Genomic DNA, 22,900 nt, shown 5'->3' on the forward strand with positions numbered 1-22,900 from the left:
GTGTAACATACTGCCTAAACTATCCGTGTTGATGTTGGCATGTCATAGGTAATACAGATGATTGGGTGTGGACAGTTTGTTTTTGCTGATTCGCAATCCAGTAAGAATTTAATGCTGGTTAAGGCTCTGAACACCTGCTAGCTCAAGGAGCGTAGTAGATGGAGGCGCGTTAAAATCCTAGAAAGCAAGTTGTTCTGTAGGCTTTAGATGTGGTACAAAATCTACCCGATGTTTTGCCTTTTGATGTGTTGAGTTCAAGCCCTTACTCTTTCTCCAGAAGGCCTTGCCTTCTGGCCATGCCATTACCTACCACGTTTCTGTGGTAGCATTTTAATTGTGGCTCCTATCTATTACAGTGAGCTACAGTTTAGAGATTATTGTGTCTAAGGACTTAAAAAATTGATGGCTTGCAGAGCCTGTGGGATAACTCTTGCAGGATGCTGCCTTTGCACCATGCAGACAAACCTGTTTCAAGCTCAGTGGTGGTTTCCTGCACAGCTGTGAACCGACACCATGATGTGTCTTAATTTCCCAACCTTAAAACAAGAGGATTGCCTTTCTTCCACTCCCAGTTGTCATGCTTTTAAACCATTGCTAAGGAGGGATGTATTTTTTTTCCTCCCCACGTGTAGTAAACTGAAGTTGAACACCAGTGTGGTATACAAAATTTCAAGCAGAACACCTACGATTCTTTGCTAGAGTGTTTTTTTTGTTTTGTTTTTATTTAACCAGGCCACAAGTGGAGATGCACAATGACCACTTGGAAGGTTTCACACGCCTACACGGCATCATGGCGCAGTTAACCTTGTCTCTAAGTGAGTACTTGTGCTCTCTAGGTGCATGAGAAGGCCCAAACACCCCCTGGACCTCCTGGGACTTCTTGAAGCCAGATTCTGCAAGTGCAAATTATCTGGGTTAGAGTCAACGACAGCGTGAGCTCTGGGTAAGTGCCCTCCCTCGCGTTCATATGCGGTCTTTGAAACTGAGATGTCAGACAAGCAGGTGAAGACATACTTCGGTTTTATTGTTGTTTAGGCATGGATAGAAACATTAATTTTTTTGCACTCTTGGTTCTTGAAACGTGCCTATAGTGAACGCGGAGCAGTGAAAAACCCGGCTCCCAGGACTGACGATTTAAAGTGCATAGGAGATCTAGCAGAATCCCAAAAGATGAGACGGTGTTTTAATTCCTTTCTCATAGCTGTGGAAGTCGAAGGACTTCTTCTTCTCTTCTTCCCCCACATTCCCAAGACAGTGGTATGAACATTTTCAACCCTTCCCTATGCTTTCCCTGATGATCTTTGGAGGTTTCTTCTCTGTATTTAAGAACAATTTGTAGTGTTATAAACAAAGATAGTTGATTTTTGCATACTCCTTCACTGCATTCTGTTACAGCTTTTCCTGTTTAGAGTCATGCCCACTGCATCTTTTTTAAAAAATGTGTATCACTTGGCAGTGTTCTTGCACCAAAAGAAAAGGATATATTTGTATATAAAGTAACTTTTTTGTGTGTTCACGTTTTATTTTGGAAAAACAGGTGTTTAAAAATTTTAGAATTTTTTTAACAAAATTCTAAAAAAAAAATCACAATATTTACAGAGATAACATAATGGCTTAGCCATGCAAAACAAATTACTTTGGTTTTTTACCCCATTTTACTTTGGTTTAAATATTGACCAAGATTATAATTATTTTCTTTTTGCCAAATAAAACAGTAACAAATCAGAGTTTAGAGGCATATAACAGGATTTCCCTCTATTGTTTTATACAGCATAGAGTTTATAGGACATCTTATGTATTTAATCCATGCCAATGCACTACAGGAAGCTTTTATTAAGACATCAGTCACTACTGCCCAGACATGTAACATTTTACAAATTTACAAGTAACAGTGTTTTCTTCCCCCTAAATAATGCAAAAGTGGCAAAATACATTTCCTAACGTCCATCTCTTTCTTTTATTTATTTATTTATTTTTGCCTACCAGTCTATAAAAACATACTTTTCCCTGGATATTTGTAAATGGAAACCTGATGTTCTGCTTGCTCTACAGTTCCTCTTCATCAAAGCTGCCTATTACTTTCTTCCAGAAACTAACCTTCCAAGAAGATGAAACCTTTCCCCCTTCAGTACAATTTTCTATTGGCCATTTACGCCAAAACATTTTCTTATCAGTACCATTCTAAAAATTTCCTCAAGCATAAAACATGTTTATAAAGTTACAAACTTGAATGTAACTAAAGATACATAGACATTTCATTGTTACAATTATATGTACTGTTTGATAAATTAAGTACCAGTTAAAAACACTAAAATTATCTCAAGGTGCATTCAATATCTGTAGCATAGTTAACAAAAACACACAAAAAATATATATATTCTATTTTTGTGGAAAAAAATGCAGCTTTGATATGACCACTTTTTTTCTCTATTTTTTTTTTAAAAAGTCTCCAATTCTGACTGATATCTTTTTGAAATGAATAAAAGGTACAGTACTTTAAGGCAGCGGATAACGTAAAGGAATCAAAATCAATCCAGAATTCCAGTTCCTTATCCTAATTCTAACATGAAAGACAACAGGTAATGTATCAACAAAATGCACGTCTTGCTCTAGAAGAAAAGAATTACTAACCACCATCTGCACATAGGCTAAGAATTTTTCATTGTGTTCCTTGTTCAATACCCAGCCTTTTCCATAGAAATTTAATTCCCTTTCTGGCTGTTTCCCTTTGTTTGGCTTTCTTTAATTTTCACTTTTATTAGCAGTTTAGTTTATTTTTGTCACAGCTGTCACCCTTCTTCTTTACTGTGATTTCTAAGAATGAAAAAGGAGATTGATATTTTCCTTTAAGACAATCTTACACTTTAGGTACTTGCTACAAAGCAGAGGCTTCACTGATAACAATCAGAATTAGACATGTACCTGCCCAAAGGGTGTCATAAAAACAATTGAAATAAAACCATTACACTATACATCAGAATAACAGCAACTCCCAGAACAAAGCCTTACAGTGTATAAAAATAGCTACGTAAAAAATTTACATAAAGGCAAACAAAAAGAAATCTTCAGTGCAGACATTTACAAAAAAATATTTCAAACAGAACACAATATGGTGACCTATTATTATCATGGCTGTTGCCAAAATTAGTTGTTTTGTTTTTGTTTTTTAGCTTGAGATAATTGTGTCTAAAATCCTCCGAAAACTTGGTAGTATGATCTGTTTAATACTTGAACCATGAATAGCTGTCACTTCTTTGTATATGTTTAAATACAATCCACGTTCATGCTTCAATTGGTCTATATGTATTCTCTGAAAACATGAGAGATAAAGCCAGTTAAGCAGTTTTAGTCTTAAATATGTTAACCAACATAACCGCTCAGTATCTAACCTCTAAATAAAAAGTTACATTAGCAATATTTTGTTCTGCAATTCAATAATGAGAATACTTTCTTACATTGTAAGAACAGCTTGTTGCAACGCTGTTCCTGGTAAATCAGGTAAGTTTATCTGCAAAGTAATGTATTTCTGGATAAGCTCTACACTTATGTAGAAATACTGATCTGAAGAAACAAAAAATTGTAGTAAGAGATTGCACTGTAGGTCCATGATGCTGTTTGAGCTGCTATGGTCAATAAAAACCCTCAGTAATTTTGTCTCCATCTAATCCCCTTGATATTGCAAATCGGTTTACTTTGGGCATTCCCAATTTGCTCTTCCATACTAGTAAAATACTGATATCCCTAGCAAAGGAATGCTGCATCTTTACATACTGTATCATTCTACCCCCTGAGCTCTGCGTATTTAGTGTAAAAATATAGACTTGTATTTTAAAATTTCAGGTAACATACTGAAATTATTCATAATCCAAACTGTATTTTTTATAGACATGAGAAACATGATAACTCTGCTACATACTTTAAAACCCTGGTAGCCAGAGAAGGTATCCAATGCTATATACTTACAGCCACTGGAAATCAGGGCCCTCCATGGCTTTCCTGTTGAGGAACTCCCAAGGCAGCACCACTGAACACTTACTAGTCCCATTTTTAAGATCAGTTGATGATTAATTGAAGAAAGCTCAATATGGTTAGCTGGTTTCTGCACTCTTGTGCTACCACCAACGACTCCAGGTGCTCAGAAATATGGCCTAAACCCCGTACTTTGAGTACTAAGCAGAGAAATGCAGCAGTGGCATGCATATATGCAGCAGTGGTGTATTTGAATGTGAACACTGGGTGGTGCTGTTGGTGCTCTGTAGTGCCCCAGAAACTTCTGACAGAGCTCTGTGTCTACCTGGTTTTTATACCGTTTATTTTATACTGATCCCAGTTGGGAAAACCTTTGTACCTGTTGCATTGTTACTAGCTTAATATGCAGTGTCTCTTCCGAAGATCATATCGATAACCATATCAGCATGTGAGATCTTGAATAAAATAATAATTTTATTCTTAGGAAAGATTCAGGCCTCTTGCAGCGATGATGAATAAAGCCTACCAAAAACTACTGCTTCCAGTAGGGCAAGAAGGCTCCTGTGAACATTGGAAGTTGTAACTCTAAATCTGCTAAATAGTACCTAAGCGTCCTCTTCACATGCACACAGGTATGTATATGTATATACCACAGTGCTATATTATACAAATTTTTATTTTCATTTCCCCAAGTGCATGAATTAAAATAAAACCAAGTGCTAACTTAGATCTAAATATTTGGCTTTTTTAACATGTGTGTATGCAGGTATGAATTCGTAACTGGCCAGGGGCTCGAGTCTGTCCCAATACTACCACAGTCAACAACCACTCCACTTCCCAGCCTCGGAAAGGTAAGCAACAGCTTCCAAGCTACCACCGTGATTGCTACACGCAGATTGCTAGGGAGAAGTGGTGGCCAAACAGCTGATATACGTAGCAATATGAAAAGCCTACCTGGAATGATGACTGACGCATTTTGTCTCTTAAGTCTCAGATTTATGATTGTTTTCTTCTAGCTTTTTGTTTTCTTCTATATTTCCAAGATCTTTGTCTACATGTTTTGATGCTGTCCTAAAATGAAAAAATAAGTTTATTTTTGTATGTCTGCAGCGCTTTGTTCCATACATTAATGATGCTGCTCTTCCCCTCTCAGTGAAACAGAAAATTCTTACAGTTCTGTTTGGAGCAGAGCAATAGGCTTGCATATGTTTGTAAACAGACCGATAGCACCAGATTCCCCACTGGCGTACTGCAGCAGGCCTGTGTATGTATGCTTTACTTCTTCAGAAATTCAGAATTATTCTGAGCTAGCGAATATTTGCTAAGGTTAAACCAGTTGTGCAGATCCATGTATCTTGACAAATTAATTGTGTAGCTTGTTTCAATAAACAAGAGTTTGCTTTAAGGCGTACTCCAAATGTTACAAGTGTGGCTAAGGTATCTTGATCAACATAGCAATCTTTTGTGTACTCATAGTAATTGCCTTTCAGAGCCTGTGCCAAACAGCAGCTCTTTAACTGGGAAGAAATTAATGAAAATTCAGGCAGCACTGGAAAAAACACGTTCTGTCTTCCAGATCTGTGGTAGCTATGACTGACAAGGTTTGGGTAAAGAAGAGACTGTGCAAATGTTTGAGGGGGAGAAAAGAGGTATGCCTCATTTAAAATAGCAGGTTGTCTTTAATACAAGTAGTGGAGATGAATTAATGAGTTAAGTGCTTAGTCTGGCTTAGCACAATAAAACCACTAAGCCATTCATTTAGTGTGTGAGAAGCCTCACTGTCTGCCAAGGTGAAAGATTCCTGCAGTGCTGTGATAACATTTTGAAGGCCACAATTTTTAAAATGTAAATGGGCAAATGGGTTTGAGTGGGACAAAATAAATCCCTAGTGTCAAAGCAGATTATGGTATAGGCATTTTCTCTATGGATAATTTGTTTCCCCTACAGAAAAGTAACATCTGTTGTGACAGATTCATGCATATGCTCACCCTTGCTTCAGGGTAAAGATCCGTAGTGACACTGACTTGCGAAATACAATGAAGACACAGGTTAGCGAGATAGTGTGACATGTCACGCCGACACCATGCAGGTATGTACCTCACAAAACTGCTGATTTCAGTTTTTGCTAGCGGAGTGTTTCTGTGCACGTCCTCCATCTGAGCAAAGGCTGAGCAACACGCGTGCCGTCAGCTGAAGGAGCCTTGAAAGGGATCGTTCAGAGTGCCACCGAGGCTTTATCTAGAAAGAGCTTCTGAAGGGTGCAAATACCCCTGCCCCTCAGCACCTCCGGGCATCTGCCGGATGCTGCTCCTCTGCCCAGGGGATGTGTGATGGGGAGCACTAGTGGGGCACGCGACTGTGGGCCCCACGTGCCACAGATTGCACAGAATGGGACCACTCCAAAACTGAGAAGATTTTGGAGTGGGTTACTTCCTAAGTGGTTTGAACTTTTAATGTTTCCAAGTCGTTTTTACCTCTTACTGTTGTTATTAGACTGCCTCTGTCATGTTTGTGTGGCTGACAGGAAGGTAGGTGTCTGTGCAGAACCAGTTTTGCTGTAAAAACCACTTACTGCACAGCTCCAAACTACTGCTTGTCACAGGCAAATCTAATTTAAAAAATGCTGAGTTTATAACCCAAAGTAACTTGCTCTGTAGTGGCAAATTTCTATTGTACTGTAAACTTTCTACCTTCTCCTGGTATCTCAAAACCTGAAACGCATTACTTGCACAGAAGGGAAGGATTTAAGATGCAATGAGGAAGAAAATTCAGTGCTTTGATAGAGATTAATCTTCTCCTGTGTTCTTAGTAGCCTTTCACAAATCTCTTTAATCCTAGTAAAAAACAGAAACAAAACACCCAAGCAAACACATAAAGCCCTTAACTAAAAAAAAATAGAAAATTTTTAACTTTTTAAATTTAAATGTAAAAAATATTTTTGTTTCAGGTATAGCACAGAATCTGGCTTGGCATGGCCTTTTCCATACATAAGTCTTACAAAACTGGAGAGTAGACAGCAGGCAAGGAAATGAAAAGCTGAAAGAATCCGGACTTGGGCAATTACCTGAGCTGATGTGAGTTGGAGGTTAAGAAAGCAGCATCATGCTTGTCCACCCTGTTCTCTCACCACTTTATGTAACTGCTTATGTCTGCTCTGGGAGACAAGTAATGGGCTAGATGGACTATTGGCATGGCTCAGCATGATCCTTTTTTTGGCTTCTTATCAGGAGTTTTAGAGTGCCCAAAGTATACTGGATCTCAAATGACCTGACACTTAATGACAGAGGGAACTGTAACTAACTGGCATTACTGTTTTTTGATCACACTAAAATGGTTCAGTGACTAAAACTGGGAGATCCTGCACTGCTATCAAATTTTATTTTTCAGGTGTTCTATTTCAGTTCCGCATTCAGTGAAGCTGTGGTGTTCACCTCACTAAATGTCATCTCTATTTTCCTAAAGCCAAAATGGGTGAGAATAGAGAGCTAAAAGGCAGCGCTCTCACTTTGAAAGAGGTAGGTCACCCCGAACTCTGTATTACAGAGTATGGTATATACTGCTTGTTTAAAATGAGAGCAGCAGCAGTTTTTCCTGTCTGAAAACCAGATGGATTTAGATTCTGAGTGCCTGAGACTGAAACACAAAGTTTAATTCTAGTAGCTCGGTGATCTTGCTGACTTTTTCATTTTGTTACACAAATACTGTTATGTAGGCAGATTCACCACCTCAGCACAAAACAATTTTTTTGCTTTTTTTAGTGCTATCTAAATAGTGCTATTAAGAAGAGCTAGAAGAGAAAATCGGACTGAGGCGCAACCAGGTGATCCATTGGCAGTGTGGTGCCAACAGCAGAGGAACAGGTGACCCTGGCATAGCACCAATCCTCAGGGCTCGACAGATGTGGCCTGGGCTTGTAAGAGAGAAAGGGCCCAAAGCACGCTTTCTGTCACTTCCTGAGGTGACTTGAGACAGATGCCAAATGGTCCTTTGCCAGTTTAATATTCAATAACTGTTGTTCCTTACTTTTTTAGTGCATTGACTACTGTCAACTTGCTCGACTTGCAACTCAAGAGAGACTAGAGACTTCCTGACGGTATCTGAGCAGCTGGGCAGCTCAGTCTGAATGGACTCAAATATTGCAGAGGATTTGCCAAGAAGGACAAGACAGCCTACTTTGCCCAGGTGAGCTCATGCACAACAAGATGTACAGATCTACAAAGCCCCCACCTTAGTATACTGTGGCCATACTGTTCTGAAGAGTGAGAAGTTGCTTGTATGAATATGAGCTTGCTTACATCTCTCAGCTGTTTTGTTTGTTTGTTTGTTTTGGTGGTGGTGGGTTTTTTTGTTTTGTTTTGTTTTTTTTCTTTTAAATTCATTTGTAAAACAGATCATTCCAAGTTCTTGCTAAAATTATGACTCATGTTTTACATTTATCTGTGCTTGCTCTTCAGGAAAATAATTATCCCTCAGGGAATCCTAATCAAAATCTCTCTAAGTAGTACCAAAGTGAAGTTTTTAGTTTTCTTCTGTGTGTGTGTGTTGAAGGGCCATTATTTTCATGTATTTTGTTTAGTTACTGCTGATAACGTTATTTTTAACATAAAGACTTTTTTTTCCATCTCCCTTGATTTGCCTGCTTTAGAGTAAATATACACTGCATACAGATTACACAAAAATTATCCTTGGGATTTAATTCCTCATTTCTTCTTATCTCACAAGCCTAGGCCTCACCCTCGGTTCCATTTCAGAAGAAAATTTGCAGCGCCTTTTGTCCCGTTATCAACTTGTGATAACAACAGGTAAGAGAATACACATAGAATGTAGTTCTGGGTGTTGAAGCAAGAGCTGTGAATTTCATTAATGTTTGCAATACTTCTGAAAGGCATGTTAAGACACTGAACTGCAAAGCTGCAAGAGATTTCCTAGGAGCTGAGGGTATTATACAACCAAACATGGAAATATTTGCTCTCTCTTTCCATTTACCCCAATCTTGTCTTCTAATTCCTACAATTACATTCAGATGTCTATCAGTAGGAAAAAAGAAGACAAATTAGAAAACCATTCTAGTGATCAAGAAATGAACGAACACTTTTTGAATTCAATTTATGAATTTACAGAAGTTTTGTGACATTAACTGACACTTTCAGAGATGTTTGTAACTTGGTCTGTTCTGTGGAAGGCAAATTTCATGAAAAATAATGCAAATGCTAGTCTCATTGAAAACATAAGCAAGTTTCCTATATATTTGTCCTGCCATGTTTGGTTTCATGTGCTAATTTCCTATAAAGTAACAGTAAAGCTGATTACTGTGTTCTAAGAAGAATTTCAATAGTTTATTGTGTTCTGAGCATGGACAATCTTAAGACTGCCGCTGTGCTGTTGTGCTTCAATCTGCCCGTTTTAAACTACTTACACCTTGGTCTAGCCCCACCTAAGTGGAGATTTGTGTACCTCCAAGCCCAAGGAGCAAAAATGGGAAAAATATTCAATATACATGCAACACTTCCATGCCTAGAGAACAGGAATACAGGGCTTTGCATGCTATGTTTTCTTTCTAAACCTTTTATTTGTATAGTACTCTCAGCTGTATGTGGCAAGATGAAAATTTTATATACAAAGGAATTACTGAAGATGTCTGGCCTAGAATCATTCAAATTTTAGTAAGATTCTAAAGTGTTTAATTATACTCTGTTCAGTGCAAATTAGTTTAAAATATCCTTTTGGAAAAAGGAGAACAGCTATAGAAAACAAATGTTTGGCCTTCTGCTCAGATGAAGGAGAAACATAGCATGCGGGGATCGGTAGCCTCAACTCTTAATGTGAGAGGAGGCTGGTTGTAGGATATGGAATACAGATGAGTGCCTGATTTATGGGATAATATTCATAGTGAAAAGAATATGTGGCAATAATCAGCTTTTGCATCAAGTGGAGCTGAGGCAGTGAATAACTATATAAGTGATTTATTGTGAATATATTCCAAGGCTACAAGTATAATTCCTACTTCGTGTGGATGACAAGACAATAGAAGATTATACAAACCACAACACCAATAATGAAAAAAGTAATGTTTTTCTTGCCTCGGCAGACTTGGAAAGTTCTGTGCTGCTGCCTTCTCAGACTTTCCTTTGGCGTCACTTTGGGGATAGAGATCAGGTGAGTTACTGTTCAAGGGTGGGTTAAAAAATAACTACTAACTGTTGGCCTCTATGGAGACGGAGGGTTGTGATTAGACACAGGTTGTGTCTGAAGTTGTTAGGTGTTCTTTGCAAGTGCCACTCCTATTTCTAGACTACAATTTGTGCTGAAAACTTTGTCAGAATAGATACTGACACTCTGCTTGCTCTTGCAAGCATGGCATTCAGAAGTTAGGGAGAATAATAACAGATCAACTTAAATATATACTTAGAACATGAGATTGTCAATGACGATGCATCAGTTATTAATAGTTTCAGAGGCTGGTAACATTGTATCAAATATGAAGACCATTATTTAACTATAAAGCAATTTTTAGTTTGTTTCCAGTAAACCTTTTAAATAATTCCAGCTCTAATATTTACTCAAAGCTTATAGAAGAGAAATTGAGCACAATGAAAAGCGTTGTCTGTTTAGAATATAACATATCCTATCTTTGAAGATGAAAAAGCTATCTTAAATCATAAGCCTATTTCATCAAAGGACATCCTATAGTCTAAGTTTCTCGTTAGCTTTCCCCACACTACCTAATGATGTAAATGTAATTCTCTGCCCTCCTTGTTCCCAAACCACTTGTTGCAGGAAAAAAAAAAAAAAAAAACACCCCAATCAATGTACAGTTTTATGATTGTACATTCTCATATGCAAAACAGAGATGAAAGAAAATTGTTCTGGACGTTATTAAAGAGTAGCAAAGTGTGGGAGGAGCACCTCAAAGTTATTATTACTTTTTAATATCTAACCAGAAGCCTAAGCATTGCAAAAAATAGCTCTCCACCCTGTCCCCCCCCCTTGAATATCCAAATGTGGTTCTGTGCTTGGGTCATTTACAGCATTTCTCTATTTGCAGAACTTCCAAAACCCACTCAGCTATGTCTGGAGTAAAATCCTTATGAAATACCTCAAAAAATAGCATTTTCTAATACAAGCAGATGGAGAATTTTCTTGTTGTAATTTCATATCAATGAAACATATTTGTTCATAGTAAAATTCCTCTAGTATATTCTAGAATTCATTTGAGCTAATTTTAATGAAAGGTCATAAAAAGAATTATAAAATTGTTTGTATACCCATACTGATTTTTACTTATGCATAACTTCTTTAATCTACCTTGTCAAAAAGTAGTTGTATGGAACTCTTAAGACAACACTCCTGTCATATGTTCTCCCTAGAGACAGATATGTGGTGATAAGGCCAAACAGCATACAGTCATGACCATCTTTAAAAAGATGGAGAAACATGGTTACGTTTTAGAAAATAAACTGGATGATCTCAAAGTGAGCCTGTGAGATAATAAAGAAACTTGAAAGCCAAGCAGGCCTCACTTGCAAATCCTGTATGCGTTTAGGATGGCTAAAACATACTGATTTTGATGAGGGCTTCTAGTTTTTCAGCAACAAAAGGTCTATCTTTATCAATCTTACTTCAAACATCTCAAAGTATATGTGAACAAATGAATTATGGACCTTTTTCCTCCCTGAGATAATTCAGACATTCTGTACTTTAATCTACTTTCTAAAAAGCAGAACAGTTACCCCACCTCCACCTTTAAGTGAGGACAGTTTCTAGTATCAGTAAAGCCACACAGGGGTAACACCCGACAATTAAGTAACAAGTACTGTATTTAAATGCAAGACTCAGCTCAGGCTTGGCTGTCAGGAAACAGAGCCTCATTATAGATGACTAGGTAGGAAAGTCATGGAGTCCCACCTCCAAGAGACATGTCCTGTTAAGCATTAGGGCATGCCAACAAGAGTTGGCATCGAGTTTCCTTTCTCTGTTAAATGCACATACTAATAACTTGTCCCTGTTCAGACTACTGGAATGCTGCCAAAAGGAAAACAGGTAAATACACATTTCTGATTATTTTTTAAAATGTAATATAAAATTTTTCATAAATTCTTACTTTGATTTCTTCACATAGAGCCAGTAGACAACGCCGGCAACCAGGGCAACCAGCAGAAGACCAACTACAATGCCCACTATTAGCTTTGCCTGGTCATTAACCTTTTCGCTATTGTCATCTGAAGCAAAGAAGAAAAGATAATGAGGTGACCTATGATAAAGAAAAGTGTTACACCATTTCTAAAGTATTGCCATCAGAAACAAGAAAAGGAGTCAGAATGTCAAATGAAAAAAAAAAAAAAGTAAGCACTGTTCTTAAAGACAAGGTTAAAAAAAAAACACTTAAAACTTCAAGAAAGTCATATTCTTAGTCAATCATGGCACTAGCTACTTCAAGTCCAAGGGGCTGTGGAACTTGTTTGGTGAGACTACCTAGGTCTTAAACTGAAAAAAAATAAATAGAAAGGGTTATGGAAATGGAAAGCCATACATACCATTTCTATCCTCTGGCTCATCATATTCTGGGATACTTACTGAAATGAGAAATATTAAAATTAATTATAAAAAGTGTTATACCTGAAATTTACCGTTAATTGTCTATTTACAGCAATGACAGAAACGCTGAAACTTAATGCAGTATTTGCCCAATGAGATAATTAATCTTTGAGCAGAAGTCATTGTTTTGTAACTATAATGTATCCAGTTGAAGAATCTTACTCAAAAACTGTAACATTGATCACAGAAATATTTCTGACTATATGTTTCTGTGCTACTTTTTCATAAATAGTAGTTTCTCACTCCATTTCATCACTGAACACTGACATTCAGAATCAAGTCTTCCCAGTAATGATAAACTGGAATTTAGGGACTAAAAGATGATTATGTAGTAATAAAGACTTTTGTCTTTTGTAAATGATATTTTATGCATACAAAACGTATATTGTTTTGTACTACTGCTATAATATTATTTTGTAACATTTTTGTAATATTATTTTGTAATAATACAAAATATGTGCATACATGATATAGCTAATCTTCATGACTTCCTTGGCTAAGTGACTTCATCCAGAAAACTACCAATAAATTCTATGTACTACTAAACCAGGCTGTATGTGCAATTACTTGCCTTTTACGACAAAAAGGCTGAATATCTATCTTAGTATCAACATTACTATGAACACCTACTCTTCATTTGAGTGTGAAGTGCGGTTACTTAATGTAAAACTACAATTTTAAGGAAATAATCTTTAAAAGGTACTCACTAGCAGAGACGTTCAAAGAGGTCACGGTTCTTTCTAGCTGATTTTCTGCAATGCAAGTTAAAGTCACGTTTTCCTCAGGAGCAATTACAATTTTACTGGAAAATTTTCCATTAACGTATTTGGTCTCCTCTGTCTGAAAAGGTAGAAAATGAAGATTAGTATCCTTGAAAAATGCAAAGAACAATAAATGCATTACCTGCATTACACAATGAAAATGTTCAGAATGAAATAATGATCAACTAATATTTCAATTTTCCAAATAGCACCAATAAAAATAATTCATGATTTTTATTACATGGTAACATGACTGTTTGCAAGAAAACACTTTGCTCAAGATATTCAGTTATATCTACATTTTGCATAGCATGTACTGTAAGACCACTAATAAAGATGCATTTTTGATAAAATCGGCCACATTCTGTATTTGCTTTCATTTCTTTCAACTATTTAAAAGAATTTCCAAGTGACAAAATTCTTTAAGGAAAAACCCCAAACCAGACTTCTCATTTCTTTCCACCTTGCTCCTTCTCATTCATGCCTTTATATGGGGAATAAACACTGTAAGATTTCTACTCTCCAACTTCCAAGTCCTGAGTTGTTTCCACTCTAAGAATCATTTTGCCAAGCTATTTATATTTAGTGGTATCTGTGCTGCAATGAGGATATGAAGTTGTTCCTTGAAGTTGCTGAACATCATTCTTACTTTAATAGTGTCCAGAAAAAATATATTTTCAATTAATTTTATAGACAACACAATTCCTAACCTAAAGGTGCAAGTAAATGGACAAACTTTTACAGTCATGTGTAATTCCCTAGGACTAAAGCAAAGCCTAATGAAGTAATTAAATCTATAAACTATATATAATATATAATCTATAAAGACCTATAAAAATTAGGATAAAAACTGCAAAGCCTGTAAGGAACTATAGCACATATACTTTCTGATTTGTACTTGTAACATTTCACGCAGTTAATTCCTACATCAAGTACCTGCTTTCTAACAAATTCAATAGTTCCATTATTATTTGTAAATTCCTTGTGCAATGGCAAAGTCACCACATTATCCAGATAAAATGACTAAACACCCTCACTTAAAAATGTACATTTCGTTTGTAACCTTTTCTTTCTTCTTCCAGCTTAACCTTGTAGCTAACTGAACTCTTGTACCTTTGCCTGCTATATTCAATAGCTCTTTATTGTCAGAAATCATACATGTATCTACCATCCACAAAGTATGCAATATCATTTAACCTGCCTTTTCTTAGATAAATAAAATTGACTGAGTTTCTTCAATCTCACTACCTGGAAAATTTTTCTTACCTTTAGGTTGTACCCTCTATCTTTTAATGAATAAAGTAGTAAGAAAGATACTTGCTTTATTTATGATGCTTCCACTGCCAGTAACTGTCCATTGCACTGCTGGTTTGGGAAAACCTTCCACATGGCAGACAATTGTTTTAGACATTTTATTTGTGTTGGTTTTCTTCGTCATTTTGATTTGAGGTTTTCCTAGAAGAAAAATATTACACTTAAGCACTTTGTTTGAACAGAACAATTAATAATCATAGTTTTTTTTTTGTTTTCTTACCTTCCACAATAAGTTTAAGTGTCTTTCTTTTCTTTAACCCTTCAACCTCCTGCAGAGTAGTTTCGCAGATATAGTTTCCAGCATCTTGATACTGCAGACTTGAAAATGATGGACTTGTTTGCATTCTGGTATTGTCCTGATAAAGTGAGGAATTAATCTTTATGAACTCCAATTCAGAATACATTAACCTCTAAATTACAAAAGTGACCAGTATTAACAGAATTTTTCAAACGCTTTGGTAGATTACAGTCTTATTCCTTAACTGGTCTCCCATTAGTAACTACAACATCACAGCAGGAAAAGTGGAAACTACTGGAGGTTTATATAAACCGCTTCTTCTTCTTGAACAATTTCACTTTCAAATCAAGGGTGTAGATGAGATCACTTTTAGTTTTGAGCTTTGCCAGTAGGCTGGTCAAAAACACTAGTGTTACAAGCCAAGACAATGACAACTCTCCTTAAGGACTAAGGCTTATGAGCTCAACATATGCTACTAAACAACCTTAGGTATCATCATTTTCAGTTTCCATCAGTATATGTATAACTTAAACCTGCCATCTACGAGAGCTATTTTTTTCAACCAGTCACTAAAAAACCACATGCCAACATCCAATCTCTCAACCACCTCCCTTGCTCTTCTACTAGGTTTATTGTTAGACCAAGCATGTCTTTGAAAAAATGATTAATAAATCCAAATTCTTCCAAAGGGGCTCTTCTCCTTAATGGGGACTGATTCTACAAGGGCCTTGCATTAGACCATTTCAGTAAAATTGCATTTGTATTGTAGTGGTCATTACTTCTCTCCATTTGAAAACTGAGACAATTAGAGTAACTAATTTTTAGTCATCAACTTGAAGCAGTATCTCTTATTTTAGCAATACATATAAAACTCATTTTAACAATATTCTTCAAAAAGCTAAATTAAAATGACTTCCATCCTTTCAAAACATTGAAGTAGCAGCAGTAATATGAAGGGGTGAATACACAGATGAAGTGTGAAGTAGATAAATTACTGACCTTAATCCAAAGCACAGTTGCATTTCTACTAGAAGAAATTGTGCATGACACAGGCAGGGCCTCTCCAATCTGTTTTGTGACTTCTCCACTAGGAGTAAGCTGCAAATCCAGATCTGGGATAGAAAGAACATTTGTCAAAATGGTAAACTTGAAATGCCTGGTCCATTCCAAAGGCATACCATGGAAAGAAAAATGCAACTAACTGCACTCATTAAATGCAAGATTTAATTTGTTCAATAAAATCTAAATCAAACTTGGAAGTAAGAGAGAAGACAATTAGTCTGAAATTGCAGAACATCCATGTTTTTGCTGGCTAAAAGGAAAAATGAAAATTACTAATCAACAAATTGATATATTTTTTTCCACCATGTACTACTGAAAGTATGCCAGAGGAGTTGTAAGAATCTGAAGGAGTACTGAGCATAGCAGTATGTGTTTCTTGATAGGGGAAGCACAGACTGCTGTGAGGGAGCTGTGTTTTTGGCCAGGTAGGAATATATTTTCAGGGGAGAACTCGTGCAGGTGGGGACAGATAAATCTAAACAGTTAGTTATAAAAACGTGAAGGGGAGGATATGAGTTCAAAGGGTAATGCCCTGAAATCTGATAAAACAGGTTGATTTTCATCCTGAGCATAAGGAGAGGACGAGGGTGGTCAACACAGTTTGCATGAGACACGATACTGACTAAGGGACAAAGGGTCTGAATTATATTGTTGAGCAGCCACACATGAAGCCCTTTGGTTTCTTTGTTTTTGTTTGTAACTTAAAAAGCCATATATGGAGCAGATTATCTTGAGGGTCATCACGCGGCACTTGCAGGGCAAGCAGGCGATCAGGCCCAGTCAGCATGGGTTTATGAAAGGCAGGTCCTGCTTGACGAACCTGATCTCCTTCTATGACCAAGTGACGCGCTTGGTGGATGAGGGAAAGGCTGTGGACGTGGTCTACCTTGACCTCAGTAAGGCTTTTGACACCGTTCCCCACAACATTCTCCTCAAGAAACTGGCTGCTCGGGGCTTGGACTGGCGTACGCTTCGCTGGGTTAGAAACTGGCTGGATGGCCGGGCCCAGAGAGTTGTGGTGAATGGAGTCAAATCTGGTTGGAGGCCGGTCACTAGTGGAGTCCCCCAGGGCTCGGTACTGGGGCCGGTCCTCTTTAATATCTTTATCGATGACCTGGATGAGGGCGTCCAGTGCACCCTCAGTAAGTTTGCAGATGACACCAAGCTAAGTGCGTGTGTCGATCTGCTCGAGGGCAGGAAGGCTCTGCAGGAGGATCTGGATAGGCTGGACCGATGGGCTGAGGTCAACTGCATGAAGTTCAACAAGGCCAAGTGCCGGGTCCTGCACCTGGGCTGCAACAACCCCAAGCAGAGCTACAGGCTGGGAGACGAGTGGCTGGAAAGCTGCCTGGCCGAGAAGGACCTGGGAGTATTGGTGGATAGTCGGCTGAATATGAGCCAGCAGTGTGCTCAGGTGGCCAAGAAGGCCAACGGCATCCTGGCCTGTATAAGAAGCAGTGTGGCCAGCAGGTCGAGGGAAGTGATTGTGCCCCTGTACTCGGCTCTGGTGAGGCTGCACCTCGAGTACTGTGTTCAGTTTTGGGCCCCTCGCTACAGGAAGGACATGGACGTGCTCGAGCGAGTCCAGAGAAGGGCGACCAAGCTGGTGAGGGGTCTGGAGAACAAGTCTTACGAGGAGCGGCTGAGGGAGCTGGGCTTGTTCAGCCTGGAGAAGAGGAGGCTCAGGGGCGACCTCATCGCTCTCTACAGTTACCTGAAAGGAGGCTGTAGAGAGGTGGGGGTTGGTCTGTTCTCCTACGTGCCTGGTGACAGGACGAGGGGGAATGGGCGAAAGTTGCGACAGGGGAGTTTTAGGTTGGATGTTAGGAAGTACTTCTTTACCGAAAGGGTTATTAAGCATTGGAACGGGCTGCCCAGGGAGGTGGTGGAGTCACCATCCCTGGAGGTCTTTAAAAGACGTTTAGATGTAGAGCTTAGCGATATGGTTTAGTGGAGTACTTAGTGTTAGGTCGGAGGTTGGACTCGATGATCTTGAGGTCTCTTCCAACCTAGAGAAATCTGTGAATCTGTGAATCTGTTATGTGTAACTCAGAGTCCAAGCTTTTCCTAATCTGTTCTGGCTTCAGGGAAATTGCACAGTCTGTGATAGCTGTGCTTGACACTAGGCAGGGTGAGACCCAGTAATAGAAAGGTCAGGAAACACTGCTCTAGATTTTTCTTAGTATATGGATTTGGCAGGCTAGTGATTGCTTTTTCAGGAAAATCCGACACTGAAAGAAAAGCAGAGTTTGCCAAGCTAAACCTCTGTTTTGCTTCTCCTCTCATAGTGTGAGCAGAGTTGCCTGGTCAAATAACTATCACAGATGCACACACACACACACACACACTCTGTAGCTCAAGTGGCAAGCATACATGATTTCACCATGATTATTATACTTGCTAGAAAAGGACTTCAAAACATCCTTTTGGCTTTTAAGCTGAATTAAAAAAAAAAAAAAAAAAAAAGGCTTGAGGCAACATCACAGTGGGTAAAGGAAAGGGGAAAGGGAAAACAGTGAGTTTTCCGTAACAAAACAGTGATCTTAACTCTTCATTCAGTGGTTGCCCTGGGAACACCATTATAATTAAAAGCAGAACTTCAGGGAGAGGCTAGGGTCCATCCTGTACTATTAGCGTGCATTATTATCTGTGTTACAAGTCTAATGACTAGTCTGAGAGGTCACAAGAACTGTACTTCTATCTGTGCATGAGTGGAGCAAAGATCTTACCAAGGGGAAAAAATGGCATTTTGTTTCTTTATTCCTACAGGGATGTCTTGTCCTTTGTCCCCTTACTTCCCCAAACTAGCAAACCCAAGCAAACTAACAAGATACTCCGGATTTCACCATTGCTTTCACAAGGATAAAAGGAGGGGAAAAAAAATCCAACACTCAGCTAGTAAGCAATTGTATATAGTTCATCATATAGTGCATGAGATGTGTTTCTTCTTGCTTGGTTCCTCTTAAGCACATACTAGGCTGAAGAAAAAGCTAAGATTTTTTTTCCCCCCCCTCAGGATGACTCTCCTTCAACATCTACTAAAGCCTTTCATTCTTTGATGCAAGCTAGCACCTCAAATCCAAGAGATCACAGACCATCCTATCACAGTGCTTCCTATCACACGCATCACAGAAAGCAGAAACTCATTAAATTTTTGGCCATCAGCTTAGGCAAGACTGACACAGAGTCCAATGCAATCTTTCAAACCAGTCTTCCTTCAGGTAGAACGCCTGTGAGCCCCAACTGCCCCACTTCTGGTAGAAGATTCTGAGACTAGAATCCCTCTTACACAAGGGTCTTAGTTAGTCTAGAAGTTCAGGAATATTTACAGTGTGAGAGATGAACTGCATAGCTCAGAGCACTATTTTTTAAGGTTATTTATGAGGCAAAAATAGAGTTAACTTACTATTTAGCATAGGATTCCCTTTAGGAACAATCCATAGAGCAACTTGACTTCTTTCTTTTCTCCCTCCCACCCGCGTAAAGCTTGCTTTATGAATATAGTATTTCCCTAAATATGATGGGTAACTCAGATGCTTTTATGTCAATGTTCAGCTTTCTGTGAATCTCATAATTTACATTCCTCTTAGAGGAAAAAAAAAAAAAAAAAAAAGACCTTGGTATTGAGCCAGAATATTTTGCTACAAAAATATTTAAGGACTATATAATGTACTGATGTCTTTGAATACCAGCAGGGAGCTTTCCTTACCTACACACTGAAAGGAGCTCGTGTACTTACACTGCTTAATAAAATCATGATGTCATGATGGGAACAAGGCCTGTGGTGGAAATGTAACAAATAGCTCCAAATGGATTCACAAATGTAAGGAAAACTTATTGTATTGCCTGTTTTTTCTGTTTTTAATGAAGATCAAAAATCTAAACTGACAAGACCAGAAGTGAGGAAATGAAAAGCCCTGACTCAGAATGAATGCATTTTCAGTGTAACACTGTCTTCTACGAAGACAGGAATATTCACCCATATGAGAAAATGTAAGCAATAAAGCAAAGGAGGGAGGAAAATAGGGTTTAACAGGAATTAATAAGCATTATTTCAAAGAAAAAAAGAAACCAACATGAAGTCATAAAAAAATGAAGATCTAACATCAAAAATTTATAAGTACATTAGAAGCAGAAAGCCCCCAAAATAGAGGGTTATGCTGAAAAATTAACATGAAGTAAGCATTGGAAGAAAGATATGTATGTTATAAAGCATATATGGATTTTATGACTTTTTCACTGGAGTTCCCCATAAAACAAGGCATGCTGCAGAAATGCTTTAGATCAGCATAAAGCAAGACACTGAAGTAGCTTGAAGAGAGATCTGTTCTCACAGGTACAAAGGTCTGGGCATTCAGGAACTACAGAACTATTCCAGGCCACTGTGCCTCACTTAAACAAAGGCTTTATTGCAGGTAAAGGTGTTTAAGAAACACATAACAAACCCTAAATAAAACAAGGAAGCACGGCACTAGATTGGATCTGTGAGTTCTGAGTAGCTGCACTAGCTGCCAACACCGGAAAGACTGCCAAGAAAATACATGCTTCTCTCGTACAGTAAAACTCTTCTGACGCACACAAAATAGCAGAGAAAGGAAAACGGGCTCATTACAGATAACCTGGAGCTGAAGAAGTCGTTCTTTAGAGTAACTATTTATGGACATTCAAGCTGACATGCACGCTACATGGAGCAAAATAAAAGGGTCAGTTACACCACAGCGAACTACCAGCAAGCTACCTTCGACATGGGGCAGATAGAGACAGTAGTACAGAGCTCACTTCAGATCTTACATACCCCAATTCTTACTCAAGAGAAGGGAATGGGTGGTAAAGCAGCAGATTACCTTATTAAATGTAAAACGTTCATTAAATATAATAATTCATGTACAGATATTCTACATATATTGTATCACTTCCAAGGGGAAAAAAAAAAAAAGAGTATACAGTTAATGCAATAAGTTGTAGAAGAGTGAAAATATGTCACCTAAGAAGCAATGAAGCACCATGTAATCAAATAGCCCTTGCAATACTGTGTTCAATTACACACAGTCAATCTTGTAAACTGTGCCTAACGAAAGAATAAAGTTGGTTTAGGAAGGGACGGAGACACCAGCATGAAAGCAAACTGAATGAAGTTGTGACAATGCAACTTACAGCAGGGACCGAGTATCAGCAGATGCAGTAAGAATATACACGATAGCGTATGGTAGATCAAGACAAGTAATGAAATGAGAAGGTTATATAAGCAGATAAAATGGGAGATTCTCCTGTGATCTCAGAAACTTATCTGCAGATTAAGAAATTTCCCTGTGCATGCACTGAATGGAACCGGGTGGACTGTGTGGCACCCTCCACCTGCTGCCAGGACTGCATTAAGCATTCCCTGGCCAAGGGACAGACTTGGACTGACAGACCTCATTCAAGTGGAAGGCACTCCAGAAAGCAGCCATCTCATTTCCTATCGACAAAACAAGTTTCCTCTAATCTGTGCTGGGTCTTCTAAAGCCGTAAAAAACCCTCAAAGAGGAGAACAGAGGCCACTCAAGAATGGGGCAGAGAGGCAGCAGACAGAAATGCCAGAGTTTTCAAACTTCTTATGCAAGTACATAAATTCTGAACTTGAAACACTCTGACCTGGCCTCACGGTGAAGAGGAAAAATAAATCTAAGTATTCATTTTCTGCCTAGAGTTGTGTATTTTTCTATGTCTTTTTTTTTTTTTCCTTTTTACATAAAGCATACAACTACTTTGGGAGCATTTAAAGTTCAGCATCCATTATGTCCCTCTGAACCTGTAAACTATTAAAGGTATTTATGCTACTGGGAAGACTAGACACCACCAGTGTTCCCTAGGGAAACCTAGTACCATTGGACTGTTTCATTTCACACACTGTGATAGTATGGCAAAGTGTGAAAGAGGTCCTGCTTTTGTTTTCTACCACAGAGAGAAAATTAAAAGCAACCATTAAACTGTTTGCTTCAAGGTTCAACCAGTTCGATGGTTGCTTATAAAGTGGTGTGATGAAGTGGGAGCAAAAATTCTAGTATCCAGATAAAGCAACTTTACCAAGCTCTCATGTTTCTGTGAAAACTTAAAATAACAACATTTTATTTTTTTTATAAAAAGAAATATGCGCACAAAATGAATACCTAAGTTTCTTCTCCTTACATGTTAGCCTCATCAAGATAAGATGAAAAGATGTTAGACTAACGTGAATTTGACTACAAAGAACAACCTTCAGTGTGGGCCAGCTTGTTTGTCTTAGTACATTCTAATTCACAGTTAGAGCAGAATAATTTACCATATATATGTTCACATAAGTGAAACATAAAATATCAGAATTTTCTCTGAACACGACAGTGCAAGAATATCATAATAAATGAAGGTTACATAAAGTGAATCTCTATCTCAGCCACTGAATTGAGAAAGTTAAGGTTTTTAAACAGAGATGTTAAAGTTGTTTTGTTAAAAAAAAAAAAGAGAGAGAAAGGACCTAATACTACTTCAAATACTTCAACCAAGCAACATCATTCAGTTATCCTGTATGTTGACTGGACTGACCTCCTTAAGTAAAGCAAAGAGAGACCATCCCAGGAAGTGCAAGATAGGTTTTATATCCTAGCTATGAGTACAAAATGCAAGGACTTACAGTGCACAGTGATGGTGGTCGCATCCATCATGCTTTTGTCAGTCAGAGAGCACTTGTATTCTCCTGTTGCATTTCGTCTCACATCAGCCATTACGTAAGTATCTGAGCTTCTTATACCTTCTGTTTCTCCCTATGGATGGAAATAAAACATTTATTGTATATGGTCCTGTTAAAAACATTGTTTTGTTGATTTATTTTTTTTTAATTATAAGGATCCTGAAATACACCAAAATATGTTTAAATACAGTATCACTGAAGTGTAGTTACCTATTAACAACACTAATGTTTATTTACTGCATGACTGCAGAGGTT

At 38.0% G+C, this 22,900-nt stretch overlaps 1 protein-coding gene across 12 annotated transcripts in view; it reads right to left on the minus strand.

Moving 5' to 3' along the window:
* Positions 1 to 1,003: 1,003 nt before the first annotated feature.
* ALCAM (activated leukocyte cell adhesion molecule) overlaps positions 1,004 to 22,900 on the minus strand; it is a 118,502-nt gene continuing 96,605 nt past the window's right edge. For 6 of the 12 annotated variants that reach the window (XM_080576547.1, XM_080576541.1, XM_080576538.1 and 3 more), the window contains 10 exons: positions 22,589 to 22,718; positions 15,877 to 15,989; positions 14,860 to 14,995; positions 14,647 to 14,780; positions 13,272 to 13,404; positions 12,504 to 12,542; positions 12,071 to 12,188; positions 10,050 to 10,106; positions 4,924 to 5,040; positions 1,004 to 3,310 (listed from right to left, as the gene is read on the minus strand). In XM_080576547.1, the coding sequence (XP_080432673.1) occupies positions 4,953 to 5,040; positions 10,050 to 10,106; positions 12,071 to 12,188; positions 12,504 to 12,542; positions 13,272 to 13,404; positions 14,647 to 14,780; positions 14,860 to 14,995; positions 15,877 to 15,989; positions 22,589 to 22,718 (948 nt within the window). In that variant the 3' untranslated portion in view covers positions 1,004 to 3,310; positions 4,924 to 4,952. Of the gene's footprint in view, positions 3,311 to 4,923; positions 5,041 to 10,049; positions 10,107 to 12,070; positions 12,189 to 12,503; positions 12,543 to 13,271; positions 13,405 to 14,642; positions 14,781 to 14,859; positions 14,996 to 15,876; positions 15,990 to 22,588; positions 22,719 to 22,900 lie in introns of all 12 variants that reach the window. The other 6 variants (XM_080576548.1, XM_080576542.1, XM_080576539.1 and 3 more) reach the window with 3 other exon arrangements.

Source organism: Anser brachyrhynchus, assembly GCF_964034855.1.
Source record: "Anser brachyrhynchus genome assembly, chromosome: 1".
Lineage (NCBI taxonomy): Eukaryota > Metazoa > Chordata > Aves > Anseriformes > Anatidae > Anser > Anser brachyrhynchus.